A 23004-nucleotide genomic window follows, 5' to 3' on the forward strand; every position below is an offset into this window, starting at 1 on the left:
TACATCAAGACAAGCAGTTAAATATTTAACTTTAATTAAACGGTCAAATATTCAAACAGAACAACGATGAAGATTACATCATGTTTGTCTACAGTTTAACTTTTAATACGTTTTTCATTCATTACACTGTGGACGACTTTAGATTAGATAGGCCTAAGTTTTATTGATGTTACAGTTTTAGAGAAGAACAGATCAACAACAAGGAGGAGGAAGCGTGGAGTTCAACAGGTGGACATCTTTATTCACCTCGTTGTTGTTGTTGTTGTTGTTGTTGTTGTTGTTGTTGTTGTTGTTGAGGGCTGCTACAATGAAACTCAACCCCACATTGAAGCCGTGTGGAGTGCCAGTATCAGCCAGCAGTGATTCTACAGCTGCAGTGAGACACGTTTGGCTGAAGGTTCAAGATCACTTTCAGTGTTTTATTACATGTTTAATAAAACTTTGATTTCTAAGAAATGTGGGCAGTGTCATTTGAAACCCCGTTGCTATGGTGATAAACATCCTGTGGTGTTTCCTGTTGACGGGACTTTTTACTTTCACTTTCTCCAGTTGTGACGCAGATCTGTTCTCCGTGTTGAAGGCAGAGTCCTGTAAAATATTATAATCCTCTGGTTGAAGGTAAGAGACTCTTTTCACTGTTGTTAAGACTCTCTGTTTAATTTAAGTGTCAAAAGAGCTGTAAGCTAACAGTTAGCCACCAGGTTCACTAGCTGCTCTTATGACAGTAGAAGAACAGGGATAGGCCTAAAGATGACTCTCAGTTAGCACGCAGGCTATGCTAACATGCTAAAATGCTAACAGAACAGAGAGCAGAGTGAGGAAGGGGAGTCTGTCCTCTTCAGACAGGACTGAGGGTCTCTGAGTGAGTTCAGTGTAAATCAAACTGCAGCTCTGACACATGAGAGGAGCTGAAACATGAGTCACACTGAGCCACTGTCAGCTTTTATTCTTCATGTGTCAAACACACCAATCATGAAAGAGTGAGTGTGATGTTCAGGAAGTGTTCACAGTCTGCAGTCAAAGTACCAAAGTACTTAGTTCTACGTCTCAGTTCAGCTTTGAGACATTTCTCAGAGTAAAGTTGGATCACTTTGACTTCTGTTGTTAAGATATTAGAAGTTAAACTACACAGTGTGAGTGTTGGACTGTAATCTGATATATGAGCACATTTTTATTCCAGATGTGTTCATGTGTACGATCAGGGCTGGACTGACTATCTGACAAACCACGTATTTTCATGAAGGGCCGACGCACCTTGTGACTGATAACGTTAACTTTTGGCTAACGTTAACCTCTTAGCCATATTTTAAATCTTTCTTTTCGTACAGGTATTTTTCCAGATAGAATGAAAATAGCGAAGGTAATTTCACTTTTTAAAACAGGAGACAAACACAGCTTTACTAATTACAGACCAGTGTCCGTATTATCACAATTTTCAAAGGTACTTGAGAAATTGTTTGCAGAAAAATTTGATAATTTTATTGAAAAAAATAATTTGTTAAGTGAGAGTCAGTTTGGATTCTGGAAGAACCGGTCTACAGCTTTAGCATTAATGAAAATAACAGAAGACATTTCTACAGCAATAGACAGTAAAAAATATACAATTGGTGTTTTCATTGATCTGAAAAAAGCGTTTGATACAATAGATCACAAAATATAAATTTCTAAATTATATACGTATGGTGTGAGAGGAGTTGTTCTGAACTGGTTAAGTAGCTATTTAATTAACAGACAGCAATATGTACAATTTTCTGGTAGTACAGCTGAGTATTTGAATATTGAATGTGGAGTCCCACAAAGCTCGGTTTTGGGGCCTAAACTTTTTAATTTGTACATTAATGACATATGTGAAGTTTCTAAGTTACTGCAGTTTGTTTTATTTGCTGACGATACAAATTTTTTTTGCTCAGGACATGACTTAAAAACTCTAACAGGAAGTATTGAAAATGAAATGGTCAAATTAAAAGCATGGTTTGACGAAAATAAGTTATCCTTAAATTTGAATAAAACTAAGTTTATGATTATTGCAAACCAAAAAAAGGATGAAAACGTTTTGTTGTCTATAGATGGAGTTAATATTGAAAGAGTGTCTGAATTTCGTTTTTTGGGTGTGATCATGGATGATAAGTTAACGTGGAAATCACATATAGCTCATGTTTAAAAAAAAGTGTCCAAGAATATCTTTGTTTTAAACAAAACAAAGTTTCTCTTGGATCGTAAGGTACTGCGGATTTTGTATTGTTCACTTATTTTGCCTTATTTTAGTTCTGTTGAAGTGTGGGGTAACACTTACATCACAAACATTAATCCGTTATTTATTTTACAGAAAAGAGCGGTAAGAATCATTCATAAAGTCCACTATAGAGAGCACACCAATGGGCTGTTTTTAAGATCAGGTTTATTGAAACTGAAAGATTTAGTTGAGTTACAGACACTTGTAGTTATGTTCAGAGCAAAGAGTAAAGTATTACCAGAAAGTTTACAAAAGATGTTTGTTTTTAGCTCAGAAGATGAAGAGCATAGAAGAAAATTTCATTTTAAGCATCAGTTTGCGAGGACAGCTTTAAAACAGAAGTGTATATCTGTCATTGGAATTAAATTGTGGAATTCTTTAAATAATGACTTGAAGGGCTGTGTTCAGATATTTCAGTTTAAGAAAATGTATAAGAACAAAGTTATCAGACGGTATGACAGTGGCAGTTAGTGTATTCTGTGTGTGTTTTCCTTCTACTTTCTGAGGAAGTAAAGACTGAATTGTCAGATTTGTTTTATGTTGGCATGATATTCTTTCATTGATTGTAATTGGACAGACCATCCAGACATTTATTGTTGCTTTTTGAGTAAGGGGGCAGGCAAAACAAGAATTGTTCTTCTCCCTGCTCCTTTCCGTACATGGGATAAAGTGTGAATTGTTTTTTTTTTCTTTGTCCTTTTCTGTTGTGTGTTTTGACATGTACGGAACAAATAAAAAAAATAATAATAATTTAACACCCGGCCCCTAAAGCAGGCACAGCTGTTCATTGATTGGTGGAGCTAGGTAGACATAAAGCTGCCCCCCTCCCCCTTCCTCTCTGGGTTAAAGGAAGTGAGTCAACATCAGGAAACCACTTCTACACTGAAAGAGGAAGGGGAGGAGGGAGGGGGTCCACTCTCTCAGGCTCACACTCACTGTGCACGCCATGTAAGCGGGAGGAGAGGAGAAATGACAGAGCATTCAGATCCTTATAGATAAGAAAACAGTAGTGAGGGTGAGAAGTTAAACCCTGAAGAACCATGAGAATATTTATTAATGACATCATACATTTCTTCATACAGACAGACGGATGAAATCAAAGATTAACGCTCACTCTGTGTTACCTCATAGCATGGCATAGCGGTCAAAACAGTGAATGTGCTCTCCGTCCAGCAACACCTGAAAACCAAGTGAAAGTTCCTACCTATAAAGAGTATCACCTTAACCCAAAGGTGACACCTGCTGGAACAATTTGTGTCTTACTCTTCATTCTCCTAAACATGGCTCCTACACAGACTATAATCTGGAAGTCATATCCATAATCGATGCATCCCTAGTTTTAACATATTCTTCTGCAGCAGTAGTATTAACATGCAGCCACAGGTGGAGGGGAGAGAAGTGTGTGATCACCAGGAAGTCAGTCAAAAGCTTCATGGTGGTTTTGGGGGATACTGCAGTGTTTGCATATCAAGGGGCTGAAAGGATGGTGTGTTCATGGATCACAGGACAGATTGGAGGGTCCAGTCCAAATACAGGACTGCTTATTTTTGTCCCAGTCAAGCTCCATGGAGGACAAGTTTAACTGTGAAGATTCTGAAAAGTTTTATATGAAGATGTAATAACTCTTTATTGATCATTCTTCTCAGAGTGCAGCTCTCCCAGCAGGGGGCGCTCTGCTATGGATCAGTGTGAGGACACAGAGGAGGGAGTCCCTCCCTCTAAAACCTCTCTGTGTGAGGAACATGAAGCTCTGAGGTGAGGATCTCTAACTGTCCATGACTCTTCTCCATGTCACAGCTCAACACTCACATCTCTCCACCTTCATCATCATCATCATCATCACCATCATCATCATCATCACTGTCTCATCTGCTGCTCACAGTAACTAATAATGTTGGATTTTTTTAATCAGGATGCAGGAACAGAGACCAGACTCTCCTGGACCCAGCTGTGTGTCCATGAAGAGTGACCGGTCTAAGGGTCGCCTTGTGGACTTTAAAGATGGACGTCCTGCTGATGGAAGGTGAGATCTGAAATTGACAAAGAGCTCTGTTCTACTTTTCTGTAGGCTCACTCTTTCATCCTCAGCCATTTACATCACTCTCAGTCTTCAGTCCATGTTCACCTCTCCCAGGACTCGTACTTTTCTCCTGTTTCTCCTACTTCTCCACCAGAGGTCCTCAGAATTCACCTCCTTCTCTTCTAGGTTTCAATAGCCCAGACCTTCCCTTCTACTCTACTCACCTGTCTTCATTTTCCTCATCAGCTTCATTTAGTTTTCTCACCACTTCATGATCATTGTGTGCTTTGGTTCTATCTTGTGTTTTTTAATTTGAAGTGTTTGTATTACTGTTAGTACCTACTATTCAGTAGGTGCACGTAGGCAGATATTTGTTCCAACTTGATTCATTCAGTATGGAAGTGGCGTCATTTACGTTACCCGAACCGGCCGCATACACCGTTTTTTTTTTTTAAACTTTATTCAAGAAGAGTAATGCGCATACAGTCAAGTAAACAAAAAAATATTACAAGTAAAAGATTAAATAACTAAATAACATACAGTAGCCCAAAGAAAAGTACAAATGAAAGACAGTAATATACAGAATAAAAAGTAAAACAAACCAATAAAGACACATTTAAATAGTGAAATCATTATTTAAATAGAGGGGGAAAGGTTTTAGAATAATGCAGACATCTGTTTTCTGTTCTTAATTAAAAGTAGTGATTTCAGTCGGGACTTTAACTCTAGATTAAAAATGTATTAAATTAATCCACGCTAATTTGTTTTGATTTGGAGGTGAACGTGAGGTGACGATTTACGTTTAATTTCGCACAGCATTGTGGGTAAAATACAATTCATTTCCTGAAAGCACGCATCTGATCCATACTGCATAAAACCAGGAAGTTAGTATTCATACTGAAATGTTCAGGATACTGAGGTGGACCCAAAATATGCATACTGAATGACCACGAGAGTTTACTGAACTGTGGCTATTCAGAAAGGGCCCATGACTCTTCTCCATGTCACAGCTCAGCACTCACATCACTCAACCTTCATCATCATCATCATCATCATCACTGTCTCATCTGCTGCTCACAGTAACTAATAATGTTGTTTGTTTGTATCAGGATGCAGGAACAGAGACCAGACTCTCCTGGACCCAGCTGTGTGTCCATGAAGAGTGACCGGTCTATGGGTCGCCTTGTGGACTTTAAAGATGGACGTCCTGCTGATGGAAGGTGAGATCTGAAATTGACAAAGAGCTCTGTTCTGCTTTTCTGTAGGCTCACTCTTTCATCCACAGCCATTTACATCACTCTCAGTCTTCAGTCCATGTTCACCTCTCCCAGGACTCGTACTTTTCTCCTGTTTCTCCTACTTCTCCACCAGAGGTCCTCAGAATTCACCTCCTTCTCTTCTAGGTTTCAATAGCCCAGACCTTCCCTTCTACTCTACTCACCTGTCTTCATTTTCCTCATCAGCTTCATTTTGTTTTCTCACCACTTCATGATCATTGTGTGCTTTGGTTCTATCTTGTGTTTTTTCTTTTGAAGTGTTTGTATTTGGACCCTGACCTTCCTGAAGGCTGTAAAATGTGGAAAAGAATAATTTTATTGCAGCTGTGAGTCCATTTTTTTCTGCATTTGGGTCCTTCCCTGCACCCTATTTCCCCGACCCTGTCAGAACTTAACCTGCCTGACACAGTACCAGCCGACAGTGTGATGGACTTTATGACTTCAAAGCAAAAACAGCCCTACTAGAAAGAAGCTAAATATTCTTAGACAAAGTCAAAATAATAGGCCAAACCTTAAAAAGAGACAAATCTGAGGAAAGATTTATTTTTGGGCTCTTTGTTTAGACGGGACAGTAGATAGATTTGTAAATCAAGGAGAGAGAGAATGGGGAATGACATGCAGGAAAGGAGCCACAGGTCGGATTTGAACCTGAGCCACCCGCTTGGAGGGCTACAGTCTCCTTACATGGGACACGCACACTAACCACTAGGCCACCAGCACCCCAATTAAAGCATTTTTATTGAATGAACATTTTTGTTTTTCCCTCAGGTAGAATGAAAGTCCTCTCCTTCCTCACTCCCAATGATGACCAAAACAAACAGACATACTGTCCACAATATCAGATTTCATTCACTGAGAGTCTGCTTCTGCACGTCCATTTTAAAGACTTAAAAGTAATTATACATTTTATAGTCAGGGCTGGCGCTGCTGTAGACCAGCTCCTAGTTATGCTGCTATAGGCTTAGACTACTGGGGGAGCTGGCACCTTGAGCTCCTATATCTCCCTCCCTCTCTCTCTCTCTCTCTCTCTCTCTCTCTCTCTCTCTCTCTCTCTCTCTCTCTCCCTCTCTCTCTCTCTCTCTCTCTCTCTGTGAGATAATATTACTGCATGTTGCTATCTGTAAATCTCAGTTACTAACCACAGAATCTTTCTGAGCTGTGTTTATGTTTAAGTCGTCTTCTGTTAACTTTACTTTCATCAGTCTGAAGAATTTGAGGACAGACACAGTGTTGGCTGTATTCTGAGTGAGATACTGTTCTAATAGAAACAGAGAGAACTGTGGAGAACTTCACCTCTGCCTCCTGATTACTGATTATCCATCTGCCAGTTTAAACTGGAACAATCTGATTAAAAATGATCTTTGAAACAAGATCCAGGGTGTGGTTAAAACGATGAGTAGGTTCGTTTACACCCTGGGTGAAACCAATAGAGTCTAATGACATGAAAGCTGTGCTAAGGCTATCATTATCAACATCCACATGGATATTGAAGTCACCTACAACAATTGTTCTATCACTGCTAAGGACTACATTTGATAAGAATTCTGCAAATTCCGATAGAAATTCAGAATATGGGCCAGGAGGGCGGCAAACTACAACAACTAGAACTGGCTGAAAGGTTCTTGAGACTGGATGTGAAAGAATAAGAACAAGGCTTTCAAAAGAAGAACAATTCAGCCTTGGTCGAGGGTTAGCTAGAAGACTAGAATTATTATTATTTTTTTAAAGATCCTGAGAGCACTGAGCTGTTATTGGTTGTGGGGTGTAACAGAGAATCTATTGTCCTGAAAAGATGTCTGGGGCTGTTTATCAGGTTTGAGAAATATTCTTCCCTTGATTTTCGGATGGCTTTGTTGTAGTCTTTTATTGCTTCTACAAGTATATATGTTATCAATTTCTATTTTTGTTTTGCAGTCTGCAGTCTCTCTTAAGTGCATTGGTTGCATTGTTTTTCCATGGAATGACCTTTTTTGTTTTTACTGTCTTAGTTGTGATTGGAGAGCAGGCATCAAGCACTGTCCTCAGTTTATAATTAAAATCGGTAACAAGTTGTTCACAGGATGATGGTAAGGTGGTATTTCTGTAAGATGTTATGTAAGAGTTGTGGCTACTTCAGGGGTAATGTGCCGTTTGTTAACTGTACGTTCTATTGCACCTGGAGGAGAGTGATAAAAACTGTTAAAACAATATGTCGGCCCGCACCGGCTACAGGTGGCTGGCTAACTACTGCTGCATACGATGACTCTGACTCAGCTGTGCAGAGCCATCTCTCTAACTCAGACACCCTCGCCTCCAAAGCTAAAAATAAACTACATTTCTTAGATTATCACTAAAGGAGGACGAGGAGTAACTTAACATCTGACACGTAGCGCAGGAGAGAGCAGGAGAGGGAAAGACAGAAAACAAAGCCATTGTAAATAAAGCTAACTGCTAAGCTAGGCTAAGAGTAGGTAGCTAAAATAAACAAAACTTTTAAGCAGGTTTGTCACTAGAGAGAAAGAGTGCTTTTCGATCACTTCTGTTTGTCTGAACTTACAGTGTGTTGGAAACAACAGTCGTAAGAAACTAGGCAAAATTAACAATTAAGCTTTTAGCTTTTAGCTTTTAGCTCTAACGATCAGCACTGAACAACACAATACAGCGGCGAACAGGAAGTTATGCAATACACTCACCTGTAGTACGTAGCACGTAGCAGCCCCTGATGGAAGGTGAGAATGAAGTAATTGTTATGTCTCTGTTGTTTAAAGACTCATATCTTGGCTCAGAGTTTCATTATATATATCCTGTTGTTTTCTTGTGTAATATGTTCTGTCACAGAGTTCAACAGGAGAGCTCCAACGTTCACAGAGATCAATCAGACCAGCAGAATCCAACAGACCTGGACTCCATCTTTATGGTGTGTTCAACACACTGTTAATTAATACACTACCATTACAATAATTTAATTCTAAGTTATTGTTCTGTTTAGACCAGCTGACCTTCAGACTGACAGATGAACCACATGTTGAGTTCTACCAGTTTATATTAAATATCCAGTGTCTCCTTCTGTTCCAGCTGCTGGAGGAGAACATCATCACCTTTGTGAAGAACGAGCTGAAGAGAGTCCAGAGGGTTCTGAGTCCAGATTACCCAGAATGCTTAGAGAGTCAGAGTGAGGATGAAGAGCAGGGGAGAAACTGTAAAGAGGCATTTTTGAAGATCACTCTGCACTTCCTGAGGAGAATGAAGCAAGAGGAGCTGGCTGACTGTCTGCAGAGCAGTAAGAACATTTTAACAGATTTAGTATTTTAGAAAAAGGACAAAGAGGTTTAAAGTTCCAAACTCAGATAGTCATGTGATCTATATCAGGATCTGTTCATTGATTTCAGTTCTATCTTTATTCAGGAACGTTTGGTGCAGTGTGCCAACAAAAACTCAAATCTAACCTGAAGGAGAAGTTCCAGTGTGTGTTTGAGGGGATTGCTAAAGCAGGAAACCCAACCCTTCTGAACCAGATCTACACAGAGCTCTACATCACAGAGGGAGGGACTGGAGAGGTCAATGATGAACACGAGGTCAGACAGATTGAAACAGCATCCAGGAAACCACACAGACCAGAAACAACCATCAGACAAGAAGACATCTTTAAAGTCTCACCTGGAAGAGATGAACCAATCAGAAGAGTGATGACAAAGGGAGTGGCTGGCATCGGGAAAACAGTCTTAACACAGAAGTTCACTCTGGACTGGGCTGAAGACAAAGACAACCAGAACATACAGTTCACATTTCCATTCACTTTCAGAGAGCTGAATGTGCTGAAGAAGAAAAAGTTCAGCTTGGTGGAACTTGTTCATCACTTCTTTTCTGAAACCAAAGAAGCAGGAATCTGCAGGTTTGAAGAGTTCCAGGTTGTGTTCATCTTTGACGGTCTGGATGAGTGTCGACTTCCTCTGGACTTTAAAAACAACGAGACCCTGACTGATGTCACAGAGTCCACCTCAGTGGATGTGCTGCTGACTAACCTCATCAGGGGGAAACTGCTTCCCTCTGCTCACCTCTGGATAACTACAAGACCTGCAGCAGCCAATCAGATCCCTCCTGAGTGTGTTGACATGGTGACAGAGGTCAGAGGGTTCACTGACCCACAGAAGGAGGAGTACTTCAGGAAGAGGTTCAGAAATGAGGAGCAAGCTGACAGAATCATCTCCCACATCAAGACATCCAGAAGCCTCCACATCATGTGCCACATCCCAGTCTTCTGCTGGATCACTGCTACAGTTCTGGAGGATGTGCTGAAGACCAGAGAGGGAGGAGAGCTGCCCAAGACCCTGACTGAGATGTACATCCACTTCCTGGTGGTTCAGTCCAAACTGAAGAACATCAAGTATGATGGAGGAGCTGAGAGTCCAGAGAGCAGGAAGATGATTGAGTCTCTGGGAAAAATGGCTTTTGAGCAGCTGCAGAAAGGAAACCTGATCTTCTATGACTCAGACCTGACAGAGTGTGGCATCGATATCAGAGCAGCCTCAGTGTACTCAGGAGTGTTCACACAGATCTTTAAAGAGGAGAGAGGACTGTACCAGGACAAGGTGTTCTGCTTCATCCATCTGAGTGTTCAGGAGTTTCTGGCTGCTCTTCATGTCCATCTGACCTTCATCAACTCTGGAGTCAATCTGATGTCAGAAGAACAAACAACATCCAGGTGGTCTAAAGTATTGAGAGAAAAACCTAACCCAACACATTTATATCAGAGTGCTGTGGACCAGGCCTTACAGAGTCCTAATGGACACCTGGACTTGTTCCTCCGCTTCCTCCTCGGTCTTTCTCTAGAGACCAATCAGAATCTCATACGAGGTCTGCTGACACACACAGGAAGTGGCTCACAGACTAATCAGACAACAGTCAAGTACATCAAGGAGAAGATCAGTGAGGATCTGTCTGCAGAGAAAAGCATCAATCTGTTCCACTGTCTGAATGAACTGAATGATCGTTCTCTAGTGGAGGAGATCCAACAGTCCCTGAGATCAGGACGTCTCTCTACAGATAAACTGTCTCCTGCTCAGTGGTCAGCTCTGGTCTTCATCTTACTGTCATCAGAAAAAGATCTGGACGTGTTTGACCTGAAGAAATACTCTGCTTCAGAGGAGGCTCTTCTGAGGCTGCTGCCTGTGATCAAAGCTTCAAACAAAGCTCTGTACGTGCTCACATAACTATCCAGTTCAAATGTAGTTCTCTTCATTCAGAAATAACTACTATAGTTTGTAATTGCTTTCATTTGTGTTCTTCTGAATCCTCTTCAGGCTGAGTGTCTGTAACCTCTCAGAGAGAAGCTGTGAAGCTCTGTCCTCAGTCCTCAGCTCCCAGTCCTCTAGTCTGAGAGAGCTGGACCTGAGCAACAACAACCTGCATGATTCAGGAGTGAAGCTGCTGTCTACTGGATTAAAGAGTCCACTCTGTAGACTGGACACTCTCAGGTTAGTGTGCTGCTGATCCACATTATTCATCTAAAATCACATTTTCTTGATGAATCATTTATTAAATGGGCCTTGGTGGTGGTTTAAAGTTTTCCTGTATGTTTCCACATTAAAGCTGTAAAGCTCTGAGCTCGTTCTATAGCTCTCAGTCTTTTAGTCTGAGGAAGCTGGACTGGAATAAAGAAAGTTAAATATGAAGTTCTTTCCCCACCAACAAACAAACCATGGATAATGTTTGGAACATAAAGAACTAAAGAATCTTTATTTCAGATGAAACAGTTCAGAACTGTTTCTACATCACTGCTGATGTCAAAGCAGTCTGTGTGTTTATCTCATGCTCTGTCTTACCTTCACTATTTGTCACCAGAGTAAATATTGATTAGTATCAGATTATGAAGTCTATTCTGTTCAGCTGCATGGTTATGACGGGATGTTACTGGTAAAACAGAGAAGAATGGACCAATGGATGTTAAGCATGTTGTGTGTGTGTGTGTGTGTAGTCTGTCAGGTTGTCTGATCACAGAAGAAGGTTGTGCGTCTCTGGCCTCAGCTCTAAGCTCCTCCCCCCTGAGACATCTGGACCTGAGCTACAATCATCCAGGAGAACGAGGAGAGAAGCTGCTGTCTGCTGGACTGGAGGATCCACACTGCAGACTGGAGACACTGAGGTACAGACAGACACACAGAAGCTGTCTCACTGTTTCTGAATGATGAACTCTGCTTCTTGTCTGATGCTGGATTTAAATGAAGATGTATGAAATAGATTCTGATCTGGTTTCTTCCTCCAGGTTGGACCATAGTGGACTGCACAGACTGAAGCCTGGTCTGAGGAAGTGTGAGTGTGTTTTCATTTCTCTTCATCAGAACACAGCAGCACATGTTGGAGTGTAGAAGAGTAAATGCTCTTGAACAATCAGACAGAGACTATGGCTTGTGAATAGAGGATTTGATTATTTCTCTCTGAGAAGTTAATAACAATAACTTAGATTTATATAGCGCCTTTCATGAAACCCAAGGATGCTTTACAAAGTGTGTGTGTGTGTGTGTGTGTGTGTGTGTGTGTGTGTGTGTGTGTGTGTGTGTGTGTGTGTGTGTGTGTGTGTGTGTGTGTGTGTGTGTGTGTGTGTGTGTGTGTGTGTGTGTGGGGGGGGGGGGGGGGGCGTAATGGGAGACAACAAGAGAGGAATAGAAAAACACAAACAGAGAAGAGAAAGGATAGAAACACTAGACAAACAAATGAAGGAGAAAGGGAGTGGGTGATCAGCTGAGGGGAGTGTTAGATGAGGCTGAATGCTTTGGTGAACAGATGGTGTTTGAGGAGGTTTTTAAAAATGACCAGGGGTCTCATTTATAAAAGAGTGCGTAAAATTCATACTAAAAATGTACGTGTGCCAAAAACCTGGAAATGGCGTGCGCACAAAATGATTCAGAGTTATAAAACCGTTCGTACGCACACCTGCACGCAATGTTCCCTTTATAAATCACCATCCACCTGGAAATGTGCGCACGTAGATTAGTCCCATGTTCCGCCCTCTACACGCCCACATTCAACCATAAACGGTCAATGCAAAGCAGCTCGTGAATGAAAATGCATACAAACGAGGGGGCAGATCAAAGGTTTCCAGCGTTGGATCACGAAAACTGAAGTTTAGACGAAGAAACAAAACTTTCTGACCCAGAAACAAAGGAACTTGTGAATGAAGTGAAGGATAAAATGGACATATCGGTAGTTTGCTGCAGCAGGAGGATCACGAACTGAAGAAAATTCAGAGAATGACACCACGTCGCTGCTGCATTCACGCTGTCCTATGTGCCAAAACATCCACCGTTCATCATTACGCACGAGTATATCTGCAATGTTTACATGTTTACAGGACCCACACTGATTTCTTCATATAGTGGCAGAGAGGACACGTCAGTCAGCATTCTCCCTCACTCTATCATATTATTAATCAAAGGTTTGATCAACCAACAAAAACTTTAAATTGTTGGCCACATATTTTCGTGGGCATCTCCGTCTGCACTGTGACTAATTATGATCAAATATATGGCTTAATGATCGTGTCAGAGATGCCCCGACTTAATGTCCACACTTGAATTATTTTCAGAATAAATACATGCAGCTGATGAAGATGTGCTGAGTATGGAGGAGGTGAAATGTGTGAAGCCATCGCCATGTCTCTGTGCACTCTTTATTAAAACTAAAAATCACAATTGATGATAAATGCAAGATATTGAAATATATGAATGAAAACTGGAGGCTCTATGGTCTTTGTGTTAGTCTAATGTTTAACTCTACATCAGTGATTACATTAGTGTATAAGTCCGGTCCTCTGAGGTCCGTCCGGGATAATGAAGGCGAGACGGCGCTGATGCAATATGTATGTGGCAGACTTTTATTTTTTATTTTTATTTTATGTTTATATATTGTCATAATGAAAGTTACTTATTGGAAACGGCTCATTACATGCGCGATTATAGCCTAAATAAAACCATCGGTTTGAATGATTGTGATGACGTGGATCTGTCAGTAAAGTTTGATATTTAGTGAAATAGGTTTGCTTTGTTGTTAAGGGAGCGAGCATTCTGCAGCATAAATGAGGCGGTGGTGTATTCTGAAGCAGAGGGGGAGAGAGGAGTGGTTCTGTCAACACACACAACAACAGGTATCAGGTTTCTGCTGTGATTTGTTGTGATGATGGCGCCGGTCAGACACTACAGTGGGGATAGCATGGTCAGTGTAAACAAACTTGCATCGGGCAGCCCTATGCACGTAGTGAGGACGGCGCAGGAGTCCGAAAGATTTAATGGAAGCAAGGTTGTCCGGAGAGAAGTGGCAGGTGAGATTCTGGAGTTGCAGAGCGGAGTATGTTAGTAGTACCATGTCCGCAGCAGGGAGAGCAGCTGCTAGCCGCAGGCTGAAAGCCGCAAGCTACCGGGCGCCAGCCGGGGTCAGGAAAACCGCAGGAATGAGAGCAAAACCAGGATAAGGAAAGGACCAATTTTGTGGCAGACGGGGGACCCGTCTGGACACAATCTGAGCAGGAGAGCAGCAGCCGGCAGTCTGGTTGTCAGGCAGGCCTCTTCACCAGCAGCCGAGCCAGAGTAGGGGGGAAGCGGCAGCCAGCGGTAGCCAACAGGTGGCGCAGGGCGACGGGTCCAAGCCAGGTAGGGAGCCGACGTGGCCGACGAAGAAGGACGGTCCACCAATAAGGCAGGCGAGGGTCCAGTGATCACAGACTGGTGAGGATATCCTGATAGCTGTGAGAGAAGCTAACAGCTGATCGGCGGCTAGCGCTAACAGCTGATCGTCATAGATGGTGAGTAGCTGTCAGTTTACACAAACTGAAAGCAGCAGCAAAGTCGATCTGTTTGCAGACTGTTAGTAAAGGATAAGTAGGAGGGAGAAGCATAGATAGCACAAAAGAAACACCATTTTTGTCACGGATCGCGAAGCGGCGACATACACGCCAGCGTCCTCGCTCAACCGGAACTTTTATAACATCCCAATCATCCTTTTATGGGCAATCAACACACTGAGCAATTACAACATGTGTGCTATATGAAGACCATTTCCTAGAAGTTTCCTGGACAGACAACTGGTCTCTTAACAGGAAAGAGTGTGTGTGTGTGTGTGTGTGTGTGTGTGTGTGTGTGTGTGTGTGTGTGTGTGTGTGTGTGTGTGTGTGTGTGTGTGTGTGTGTGTGTGTGTGTGTGTGTGTGTGTGTGTGTGTATGTGTGTGTGTGTGTGTGTGTCTTGTGTATCAGAACATGATCTTATGACTTGGCTAAATTCAGAGGTTAGATAACTATTGGTTTGTGCCTGCTGCTGTCCAGATTGTGTTTCTGTTATGATTAAACCTTTCAAACTACAACAGGATGAGGGCTGGAAGTAACACAAAGTGATGATAAAAGTGAGGGTGATGGAAACTCATGGGAGTTTAAATATGAAATAAAAAATGTAAACTGAAATAAAAGTGATAATCCAGTGAATAGAAAATCACCATTCATCACATCCAACAGAAATGTATATTTTACAACATGCAGTTTTTGTGACATTTCACATTTTGATGTTGGCTGCTGGCCGGCTGCTCGTAGTCGAGCTCGTGGAGCTCATCAACTTTAAAAACAGCAGAAATCATTTTTGATTTGACGTTCATTTTCATAAACATGTAAATATGCAGAGTCTCCAACATCAAGTTCTCTCCTCAAAAACATCCAGACGTGAATTCAGTGATGAAATAGAAACAGAATATCTTTAGAGACATAAGCTAGCTCTCCTCCTCGTCTTCTGGCTGTGCAGACAGTAAGGCACACAGCAAAGTCCACGATCACCATAGTACAGGCCAGCAGGAACATCCAACAACAATACACAAGTCAGCTGCAGGCCGCCAGGTGGCCAGGTGAGGTCGGGACGGCGTGGCCTACACCTTAGACAAGAAGAGAAAAACTCACAAGGACTGAGTTGTCATCTGTTTCTTCAGATTTCGATCTGTTCATCCAGTCCAGTTAAATTTACATTAAAACAAAAACATGTATGTTGTAGAGCCTAGATTGATGGAAAATAAATGGTCTCCATGACTTCAGAAACACAGTTTAAAAGTAGTTAGACAGGACAAAGGGACGTGGCACACTCCTGCTGCCATCACATTGTGTGTGACAGTGAAAGTGGAAATGAGGCTCCTGTTTGTGCTGAATGTGACCTCTGAGGACAGAACAGTTGGAGACAGCAGATGGTTCATAGATTCTTTGTGCTGCACTTTGATTAGTCAGACTTTATTCACCGCATGTGTTTGTTGATTTGGATCTCCATTCTTCCTGGCTGCCATGGTAACTCCATTTGAACTTGATTAGAAGTGGATTATTACATTTCAGTGCTGTCAAACATCATTCAGTGCTGAATATGAACTGTAAGTTTGATTGACTCTCAGTAAGTAGGGGTGTAACGGTACACAAACATTTCAGTTCAGTACAGTTCTCAGTTTTGAAGCTTCGGTTTGGTACATTTTCACTACAGTAAAGGGACCTGATGCAACGCTTTTTTTTCTTTATTAGGAACATTTATAATTTCCCTTTTACACATTGGACTAAGTGCAGCATCGACAGTTCAGACTTGTACACCTGCTCAGGTTACTTTTTAATAACATTTTAAATTAAACATTGTAAAAAAAACATAAAATAAACTTATGCTGCTTCCTTCAACCAAAAGAGTCTCCAATAAATAAAAGATATGAATGAAATAAAGTATTTTAGAATGAAATGAAGTCATTAATATAGCCTATATATAAAAATATTTCTTTTAAATTACACTTCCACCTTTTAGTTTATGAAGGCAACACTTTTTTGAATGCTCTTTGAGCACATAATAAACCTAATCACATCTGGGACAGTGTAGTTTCAGAACTATTAATATTTCCCTCTGTCGATATAAGAACTTCAATGGCATTTTTTATGGCTTTGGCCCGTTTAGAATTACTAGCAAAAGGCTGTCTGTTTTTTCCTAGTTGCAGTGATGTTTACGTTCACGTGGTGCCTTTTCAAGTGCTTTAATAAGTTGGACGTGTTGCCTGTGACGTACCCGATGTCCGCTGAACAACAACGGCACACTACTCTCGTCTTGTCAACGTCTCTTTGTCCATTATTGTGGGAATGGGGAGGGAGGTGTTCATTCTATCATGCTGCAGGTTATTCTCCCACACAGACGCGTCTCCCCCTCCCCTTTTGCTCTTAGTTTGAGCGGGATCATCGCTGAAAATGAAAACAAAACTTAAGAGTAAGTCTGTAAAAAGAACTCCATCCCGGTTATATGCAACTGTCCAGACCAACAGGACTCGAGGAACTACTAATCTGCACAGTTTGCACAGTTTATGTTTGAACTTTTTTACAAGTTATTAACTAAAAGCTGTGTTCCATACCAGCAGCTGCAGCCTTCCTCCACCCTGAGGTGTGCTTCTGCTTTGTGGTCCGTGTGGGAACACAGATTAAATCACTTTTGTTCTGCACGTACTCGGATCAGTCCTGTACTGAAACGGTCTGGTCCGAGTACGTGTACCTTTACACCCCTATCAGTAAGTGTCAGTAAAGTTGTTGATGAATGAACAGATGATAACCTGCAGCTGTGTTGTGTCTCGTTCTCTCCATCAGACGCCTGTGAGCTGGAACTGGACACAAACACAGTGAACAGAAAACTGAAACTGTCTGACAACAACAGGAAGGTGACACGTGTGGAGGAGCTTCAGTCATATCCTGATCATCCAGACAGATTTGATAACTGGCCTCAGCTGCTGTGTAGGACTGGTCTGACTGGTCGCTGTTACTGGGAGGTCGAGTGGAGAGGACATGTTTATGTATCAGTGAGTTACAGAGGAATCAGAAGGAGAGGAGACAGTCATGAATGTTGGTTTGGATTTAATGATCAGTCCTGGAGTCTGATCTGCTCTGATAGAGGTTACTCTGTCTGTCACAATCACATAAGAACAAAGATCCCCTCCTCCTCCTCCTCCTCCTCCTCCTCCTCTGTCTCTCACAGAGTAGCAGTGTATGTGGACTGTCCTGCTGGCTCTCTGTCCTTCTACAGAGTCTCCTCTGACACACTGATCCACCTCCACACCTTCAACACCACATTCACTGAACCTCTCTATCCTGGGTTTGGGTCCTGGTCTCTTGGTTCTTCAGTGTCTCTGTGTCGTCTGTCGGTCTGAGAAACACTGCTGACTGAAGATCAGCTGACTCTGTTCACTCTGTCCAGCTGGTCTGTTTCATGGTTGGGGGGTGTGATAATGGGGGGTGGGGGTGGTAATGGGGGTTAAATGTTCTACATTACAGAAAAACAATGGACCCCCTTCTTTAATGTCTGTATTGTTCTGATCTCAGCAATAAAAAACAAGTGACAATTAAACAATTAAAGTCCTCCTCCTGCTGTCTTGATATTGGCAGCAGGAGGAGGAGTCATGGCTCCAGATCTGTTACAAATGGTAAACTTGTCTCTCAGGTGTCTTCCCACAGGCCCTGAAAACAGCAGTCATCAAGCCACTACTAGAAAAGAACAATCTAGACAATAATGAATAATTACAGGCCTATATCAAATCTTCCTCTGTGAGGTCAAATGATAGACAAAGCTGTGTTTCAGAAGTTAAATAACTTCTTGATATTGAACAACTGTTTGGATGTCTTCCAGTCAGGTTTTGGACCAAACCGCAGCACTGAGACAGCTCTGGTTAAAGAGTAACTAAACCCTAAAACCACTTTCTTCAACTCTAAACCTCTGTATTTGAGTATTAAGTAGTGTTATGGATCAATCCAAGTCCCAATCTCGACATTTGAGTACAAAGTATTGAAATTTGAAATATTGTGTTAGAAATGTGCATAGTGTCTGCCCTTCTGTTTGAAAAACTCTAACAGTTTTTTTGGAGTACAGTATGACGTAGGAGTACAGCCCCACGTCACCAAACCTATAAAAGCCTCGTCACCCGACTCGGCGAACTGTGGGGACTCAAGTGTGTGTGTGTATTTGTGTGTGTGTGTATTTGTGTGTGTGGGGCAAACATTGTATCATGTTGCGGCTGATAACGGCGTGAAGCAGTGAGTGGGGGAGTTTACCCCCGTGCCCCCCTCCTTCTCCAAGTTGATGCATTCTCCTGCTTATTCTGCTCCGGTCCCCGGCATCATAACATGCCTCTCGCTCACACCTGAAGAACACACTCTCTCACCTCGTACTCTCTCTCCTCACTCGCTCCCCCCACACACAGTCTAAAGTGTTTCATGACATCTGTTTAAACACAGACAGAACCTCAGTCTAAGTTCTTCTTGGGTAACACTTTATATGAAGGTCCTTGAAATAAGATGTTATTACCATCAAATCTGCTGTATAAGACACACTTTAAACCCTCAGGCATCAGTTTAATTTACTACCCTCTTCAGTCATTAAGGACAAAAATGTCCACTTCCAAAAATCTGCTATAAAAATAGAACAGATTACTTTTTTTTTTTTTTGCTTCTTTCTGCATAAATCTCTTAAACAACTTCAGCCCTGCTCAAAACTACCAAACATTCAATCATTTTGAGGATTTTAAGCCTTTAGATGCCAATTTGATTACTTGATCACTGTTGTCAAGAAGGCACCAAAATGTATTTCACATTTCTACATATATGACCCAATGTCAATACAGATTCATGTTTCAACGGGTGAAGTATCCCTTTAAAGAAATGATTGACACGGCATCACAGAGAGAGAAAGAAGAGACTAGAGTGAAAGAGATAGATAGATAGATAGATAAATAGATAATACTTTATTGTCAGACGTAGTCTGAAATTTGCCTTGCGTCACAGCGGCTCTGTTTGCGGCACATCCCTGTAAAGCCTGACACATCAAAAAATAACAAGAAAATTCTATTTTTTTGGAATTGAGATGTTTATTAAACCCTTAAACAAAATCCCCCCAAATGTTTTTGTCATATCATGTTGTTTATGATATTTGTTTTGTAGCACATTGATACATCGGGCGTTTTTTGGCAAATTTTTGCACACAACAATGTTTGTTTTAGAAACAAAAACAAAATATGCCCTTCACATTTTGAAAATACAGAACATTTCATGCAGTTTTTCTCATTTTTTTAACATAACACTTTTTACAGCCTTTTTATTTCATTTTGTAGTAGGCACAAAAACAGTTTCTGTCCTTGTTCAGGTAAAGATGCACCTCACACTTCTCACAGTAGACATGTGAGAAGTGATTGCCAGTGCAGTGCTTGCATCTCTGTCGGGTTTCCCATGTTGGAAAATGATCAATGCCATCCCTTCTCACATCAAGAGGCACACTGCAGCTTGGTCTTTTACGGGGTGGTGTTGGAGTCTCTTCTGGAGAGGATAGTGGTCTGCCACACCTGATTTTGGCCTTTCCTGCGCTTGTCAGAGAAGTGCCAACCAAAGCCTGAAACCTTCGCAGAGGCACGGGTTTCTTCTTGGGGTTTAGCTTCTTCTGGTCTCTTCTGTAGAGGTTCCACGCATTGATGACTGCCACTGTAACAGTGTTCCACCAGATGTACATGTACCATCTTCGGGATCTGAAGCTGAACTTGTAAAGTGCAGACAGCATATCAAGGAGATCAACACCTCCCATGAACTTGTTATATGTTTCAACAATGGCTGGTCTGGGAACCATTATGTGAGTTTTGGATTTGCGATCCCAGCGTTTCACATTTCCCACAGGTTCAGTGCCAACAAAAGAGGAAATCAGGTTCACTGCTTTGTTGTCGTACCATCTTACAACGATGTTGTTTTCCTGGTTCACTCTGAAGTTCATTGACCCTCTTCCATTTTTCTTCAATTCTTTTTCATCCATCATGGTGCAGTGTTTCATCCTGTTCATCCGGATCGTGCCAACATAGTGGATTCCTCTTTCTTTTAGGTGTTGCACCAGGGGAACTGATGTGAAGTAGTTGTCTGCAAAGACCTTGTGATTTTTTCCTGCTGGAAGTGTTGATGTCATTTTCAGCACAGCTTCTCCTGTAACACCTACTTCAGACTTTTCTCTGTCTGGATTATCTGCACCTTGACAAATATCAAAGTCATAAAGAAAGCCACTTTGTCCAGCACGTCCCCACATTTTGAAACCCCATTTGTGAGGTTTTGCAGGCATGTAGACACGTAGATGAGATTTTCCCTTAAATGGCACCATGATTTCATCAACTGCATGGCTTTCTTCAGGAGGTATGCAGAGAAACTGTTCCCCCAGTTTTTGTAACCATGGCCTGAGCTTCCACAGTTTATCTTTCTTTGCATCATCAGACACACTGAGGTTGTCCTGAAAGTGAATCACTGTCAGCAATTTCAGAAACCGATCTCGAGACATCACATGACAAACTGCAGGGAGCCTTGTCTCCATCTCCCAAAAGGCTCTCACAGAGGACATCTGTACTAACCCCATATGAATGTACATGCCTAGAACCTGCTCTATTTCCTTGGCAGTTGTGTTTACTGACTTGCCCTCTTTTTGTACACTGTACAGGTTTGTTTGTTCTGCAGTTTCCTCTAGCATTTCATCAGTGACAAACTGTTTGAAATACATGTATGGTGTCCAGTCACACCTGTCTTCTGTGCCTTCCTCAACACTTGCAATGAAATCGATAGATGGAGCTTGATATTTTATTTTTCTCCATCTGTATTCTTTCCTTTGTGCATTGGCCTTCACTGACTCCTTTCAGATTGTGTCCTGTGTTGTTGTTGGGATCTCAACTTCTGTGCTTGTCTGGGCTACACTTTCATCTTGATAGTCTTCCTCATCACTGCTATCTGAACTTCCATCATCATGCATGGTCTGAGGAGTCCATTCTTCCTCATCCTCCTCACCATCTTCCCCTAACTGCTCTATGTCACTTGAATTGCCATCCATTATCATGTTGATGACATTTCCAATGTACGTTTGTTTTCTCACTTCTTCCTCTATTCTTTTTGACATCTAAAAATACACACATAACAAATTGGTCAATATAGTGTAGCGATTATGATTTCAGAGGAATTGTTATTGTGAAAATACCCAAAATGTTTTTTTTAAATGGCATTTCAGTCATTAATTAGATTTATTAAATCATTAAAATAGTGTGTGTTTGTATAGTGGTAGGCATGATGTAGATTACATTACAAAAATGTAAAATGACCGTTCAAGGATAAAGCACCTTATATACCTGCAGTATCAAATGTGATACACACATTTTTAACATGATTTAACTGTAATATGAAGAATGAATTATTAAGTAATGATACATTGTTTTAATACAGAATATACTCATATTAAAGAATTAGTAACAATATAAATGTTATTCTTACTGTAACTTCTTGAAAATTAGCAAAGATTTTCCTGCTGAAAGTGTGTGGATGCTAGCATGATGGTGGCCATTTTTTAAAGGTCAAAAAAAGCCCTTCCACTGCCTGCAGTAGAATGCAAATCCTCTAGGGGGCAGAATACATGTATCAGGTCATATACAGGTTTTAAAGGAAAGTTTTGATCATGTTGATAAGACAGAGGTCTCAGAAACTTGCGTAGCAAATATGATACAAATGGTTTTATAGGGTTAAGACAGGAAACAAAGATACAAACATTTGAAACAACACTCAAACGCCAAACAAATGCACAGAGGCCCTAAACGTGCTTTGGTCGAGGATTCAGCTCCACATTCAATTTTAGGATTGATTGTGAACAAAAGAGTGTTTCAGTCTGACCTTATTAAAACGTGGGACCCTGTATCTCCAGTTTGATGGTATCAGTTCATACTCTGTGTTCAGGGCGTGGTCATGGTCAGAGGCGATGCAGTTAGCCAGTCTTAAAATGCTTTTGTTGTAGGCCGATTCATAGAGTCTTTGCATGGGTTGGCCTACAATCTTAGAGCAGATGTTCAACTGCTGGAGCAGTTTAGACTTCAGAGTGGCAGACAGACACATATACCATGAGGTGTTACAATACTGTAGGACACTTAGAATCACAGAGGTAACGAACAAAAGAAGAATCTGTCGACTCGCCCCAAAAGATCTCAGACGGCGGGGAAATAAATTCTTTGTTTTGTCTTTTTACAGATGTAGTCGATGTGATCTTTCCAGGACAACAGATGGTCGATCATTATACCCAGATATTTATAAGATGACACTTGCTTGATTTTTTCATCATGAATGAGAATAGGAGCTTTATGAGCATCAGACAGTGAACCAAATACAATTTCATCTGTTTTCTTTGCATTGATCTCTAGAGCATGGTCATCACTCCACATAACCATTTTGTTCACAGCATGTTGGTGCAGTCCAGGGTCGTCAGAGTTACTTAACAGAGAAATCAGAGCTGTATCGTCAGAGTACTTCAGAGTGTACTGATTTTGTGTATCAGACCGACAGTCATCTGTATAAAAAGTGAAAAGCACAGCTGAGCTCACACAACCCTGAGGAGCGCCAACATTAGTTGTGATAGCAGATGAAAGGGTGTTATTCACCTTCACAAACTGGATTCTGTTAGTGAAAAAAAAAGCATACCAAAGA

General features: G+C 41.3%; 3 protein-coding genes across 6 annotated transcripts in view; 1 reads left to right on the forward strand and 2 right to left on the reverse strand.

Annotated features, from left to right (window-relative positions):
* LOC136181104 (NLR family CARD domain-containing protein 3-like) overlaps nucleotides 1–23004 on the reverse strand; it is a 724139-nt gene that overhangs the window by 346949 nt on the left and 354186 nt on the right. The window lies entirely within an intron of this gene.
* Nucleotides 1–23004, forward strand: part of LOC136181112 (protein NLRC3-like) — a 693514-nt gene that overhangs the window by 209317 nt on the left and 461193 nt on the right. The window contains exons 2-10 of one of the 4 annotated variants that reach the window (XM_065961478.1): nucleotides 4146–4256; nucleotides 5363–5473; nucleotides 8348–8426; nucleotides 8585–8789; nucleotides 8915–10703; nucleotides 10810–10983; nucleotides 11484–11651; nucleotides 11772–11818; nucleotides 17128–18474. In XM_065961478.1, coding sequence (XP_065817550.1) covers nucleotides 4147–4256; nucleotides 5363–5473; nucleotides 8348–8426; nucleotides 8585–8789; nucleotides 8915–10703; nucleotides 10810–10983; nucleotides 11484–11651; nucleotides 11772–11818; nucleotides 17128–17684 — 3240 coding nt within the window. In that variant the 5' untranslated portion in view covers nucleotide 4146 and the 3' untranslated portion in view covers nucleotides 17685–18474. Of the gene's footprint in view, nucleotides 1–4145; nucleotides 4257–5362; nucleotides 5474–8347; nucleotides 8427–8584; nucleotides 8790–8914; nucleotides 10704–10809; nucleotides 10984–11483; nucleotides 11652–11771; nucleotides 11819–17127; nucleotides 18475–23004 lie in introns of those variants that run through there. The other 3 variants (XM_065961485.1, XM_065961483.1, XM_065961490.1) reach the window with 3 other exon arrangements.
* LOC136181078 (piggyBac transposable element-derived protein 3-like) lies at nucleotides 19622–21122 on the reverse strand. Its single transcript, XM_065961316.1, has one exon. It carries the CDS (start codon nucleotides 21047–21049, stop codon nucleotides 19622–19624), a length of 1428 nt encoding a protein of 475 aa, XP_065817388.1. The 5' UTR covers nucleotides 21050–21122.

Source organism: Labrus bergylta, chromosome 2 (genome assembly GCF_963930695.1).
Source record: "Labrus bergylta chromosome 2, fLabBer1.1, whole genome shotgun sequence".
Classification (NCBI taxonomy): Eukaryota; Metazoa; Chordata; class Actinopteri; order Labriformes; family Labridae; genus Labrus; species Labrus bergylta.

Coding starts and splice junctions, on each gene's coding strand:
- LOC136181078 (XM_065961316.1), bottom strand. CDS start 21,049: ATGTATTTCAAACAGTTTGTCACTGATGAAATGCTAGAGGAAACTGCA.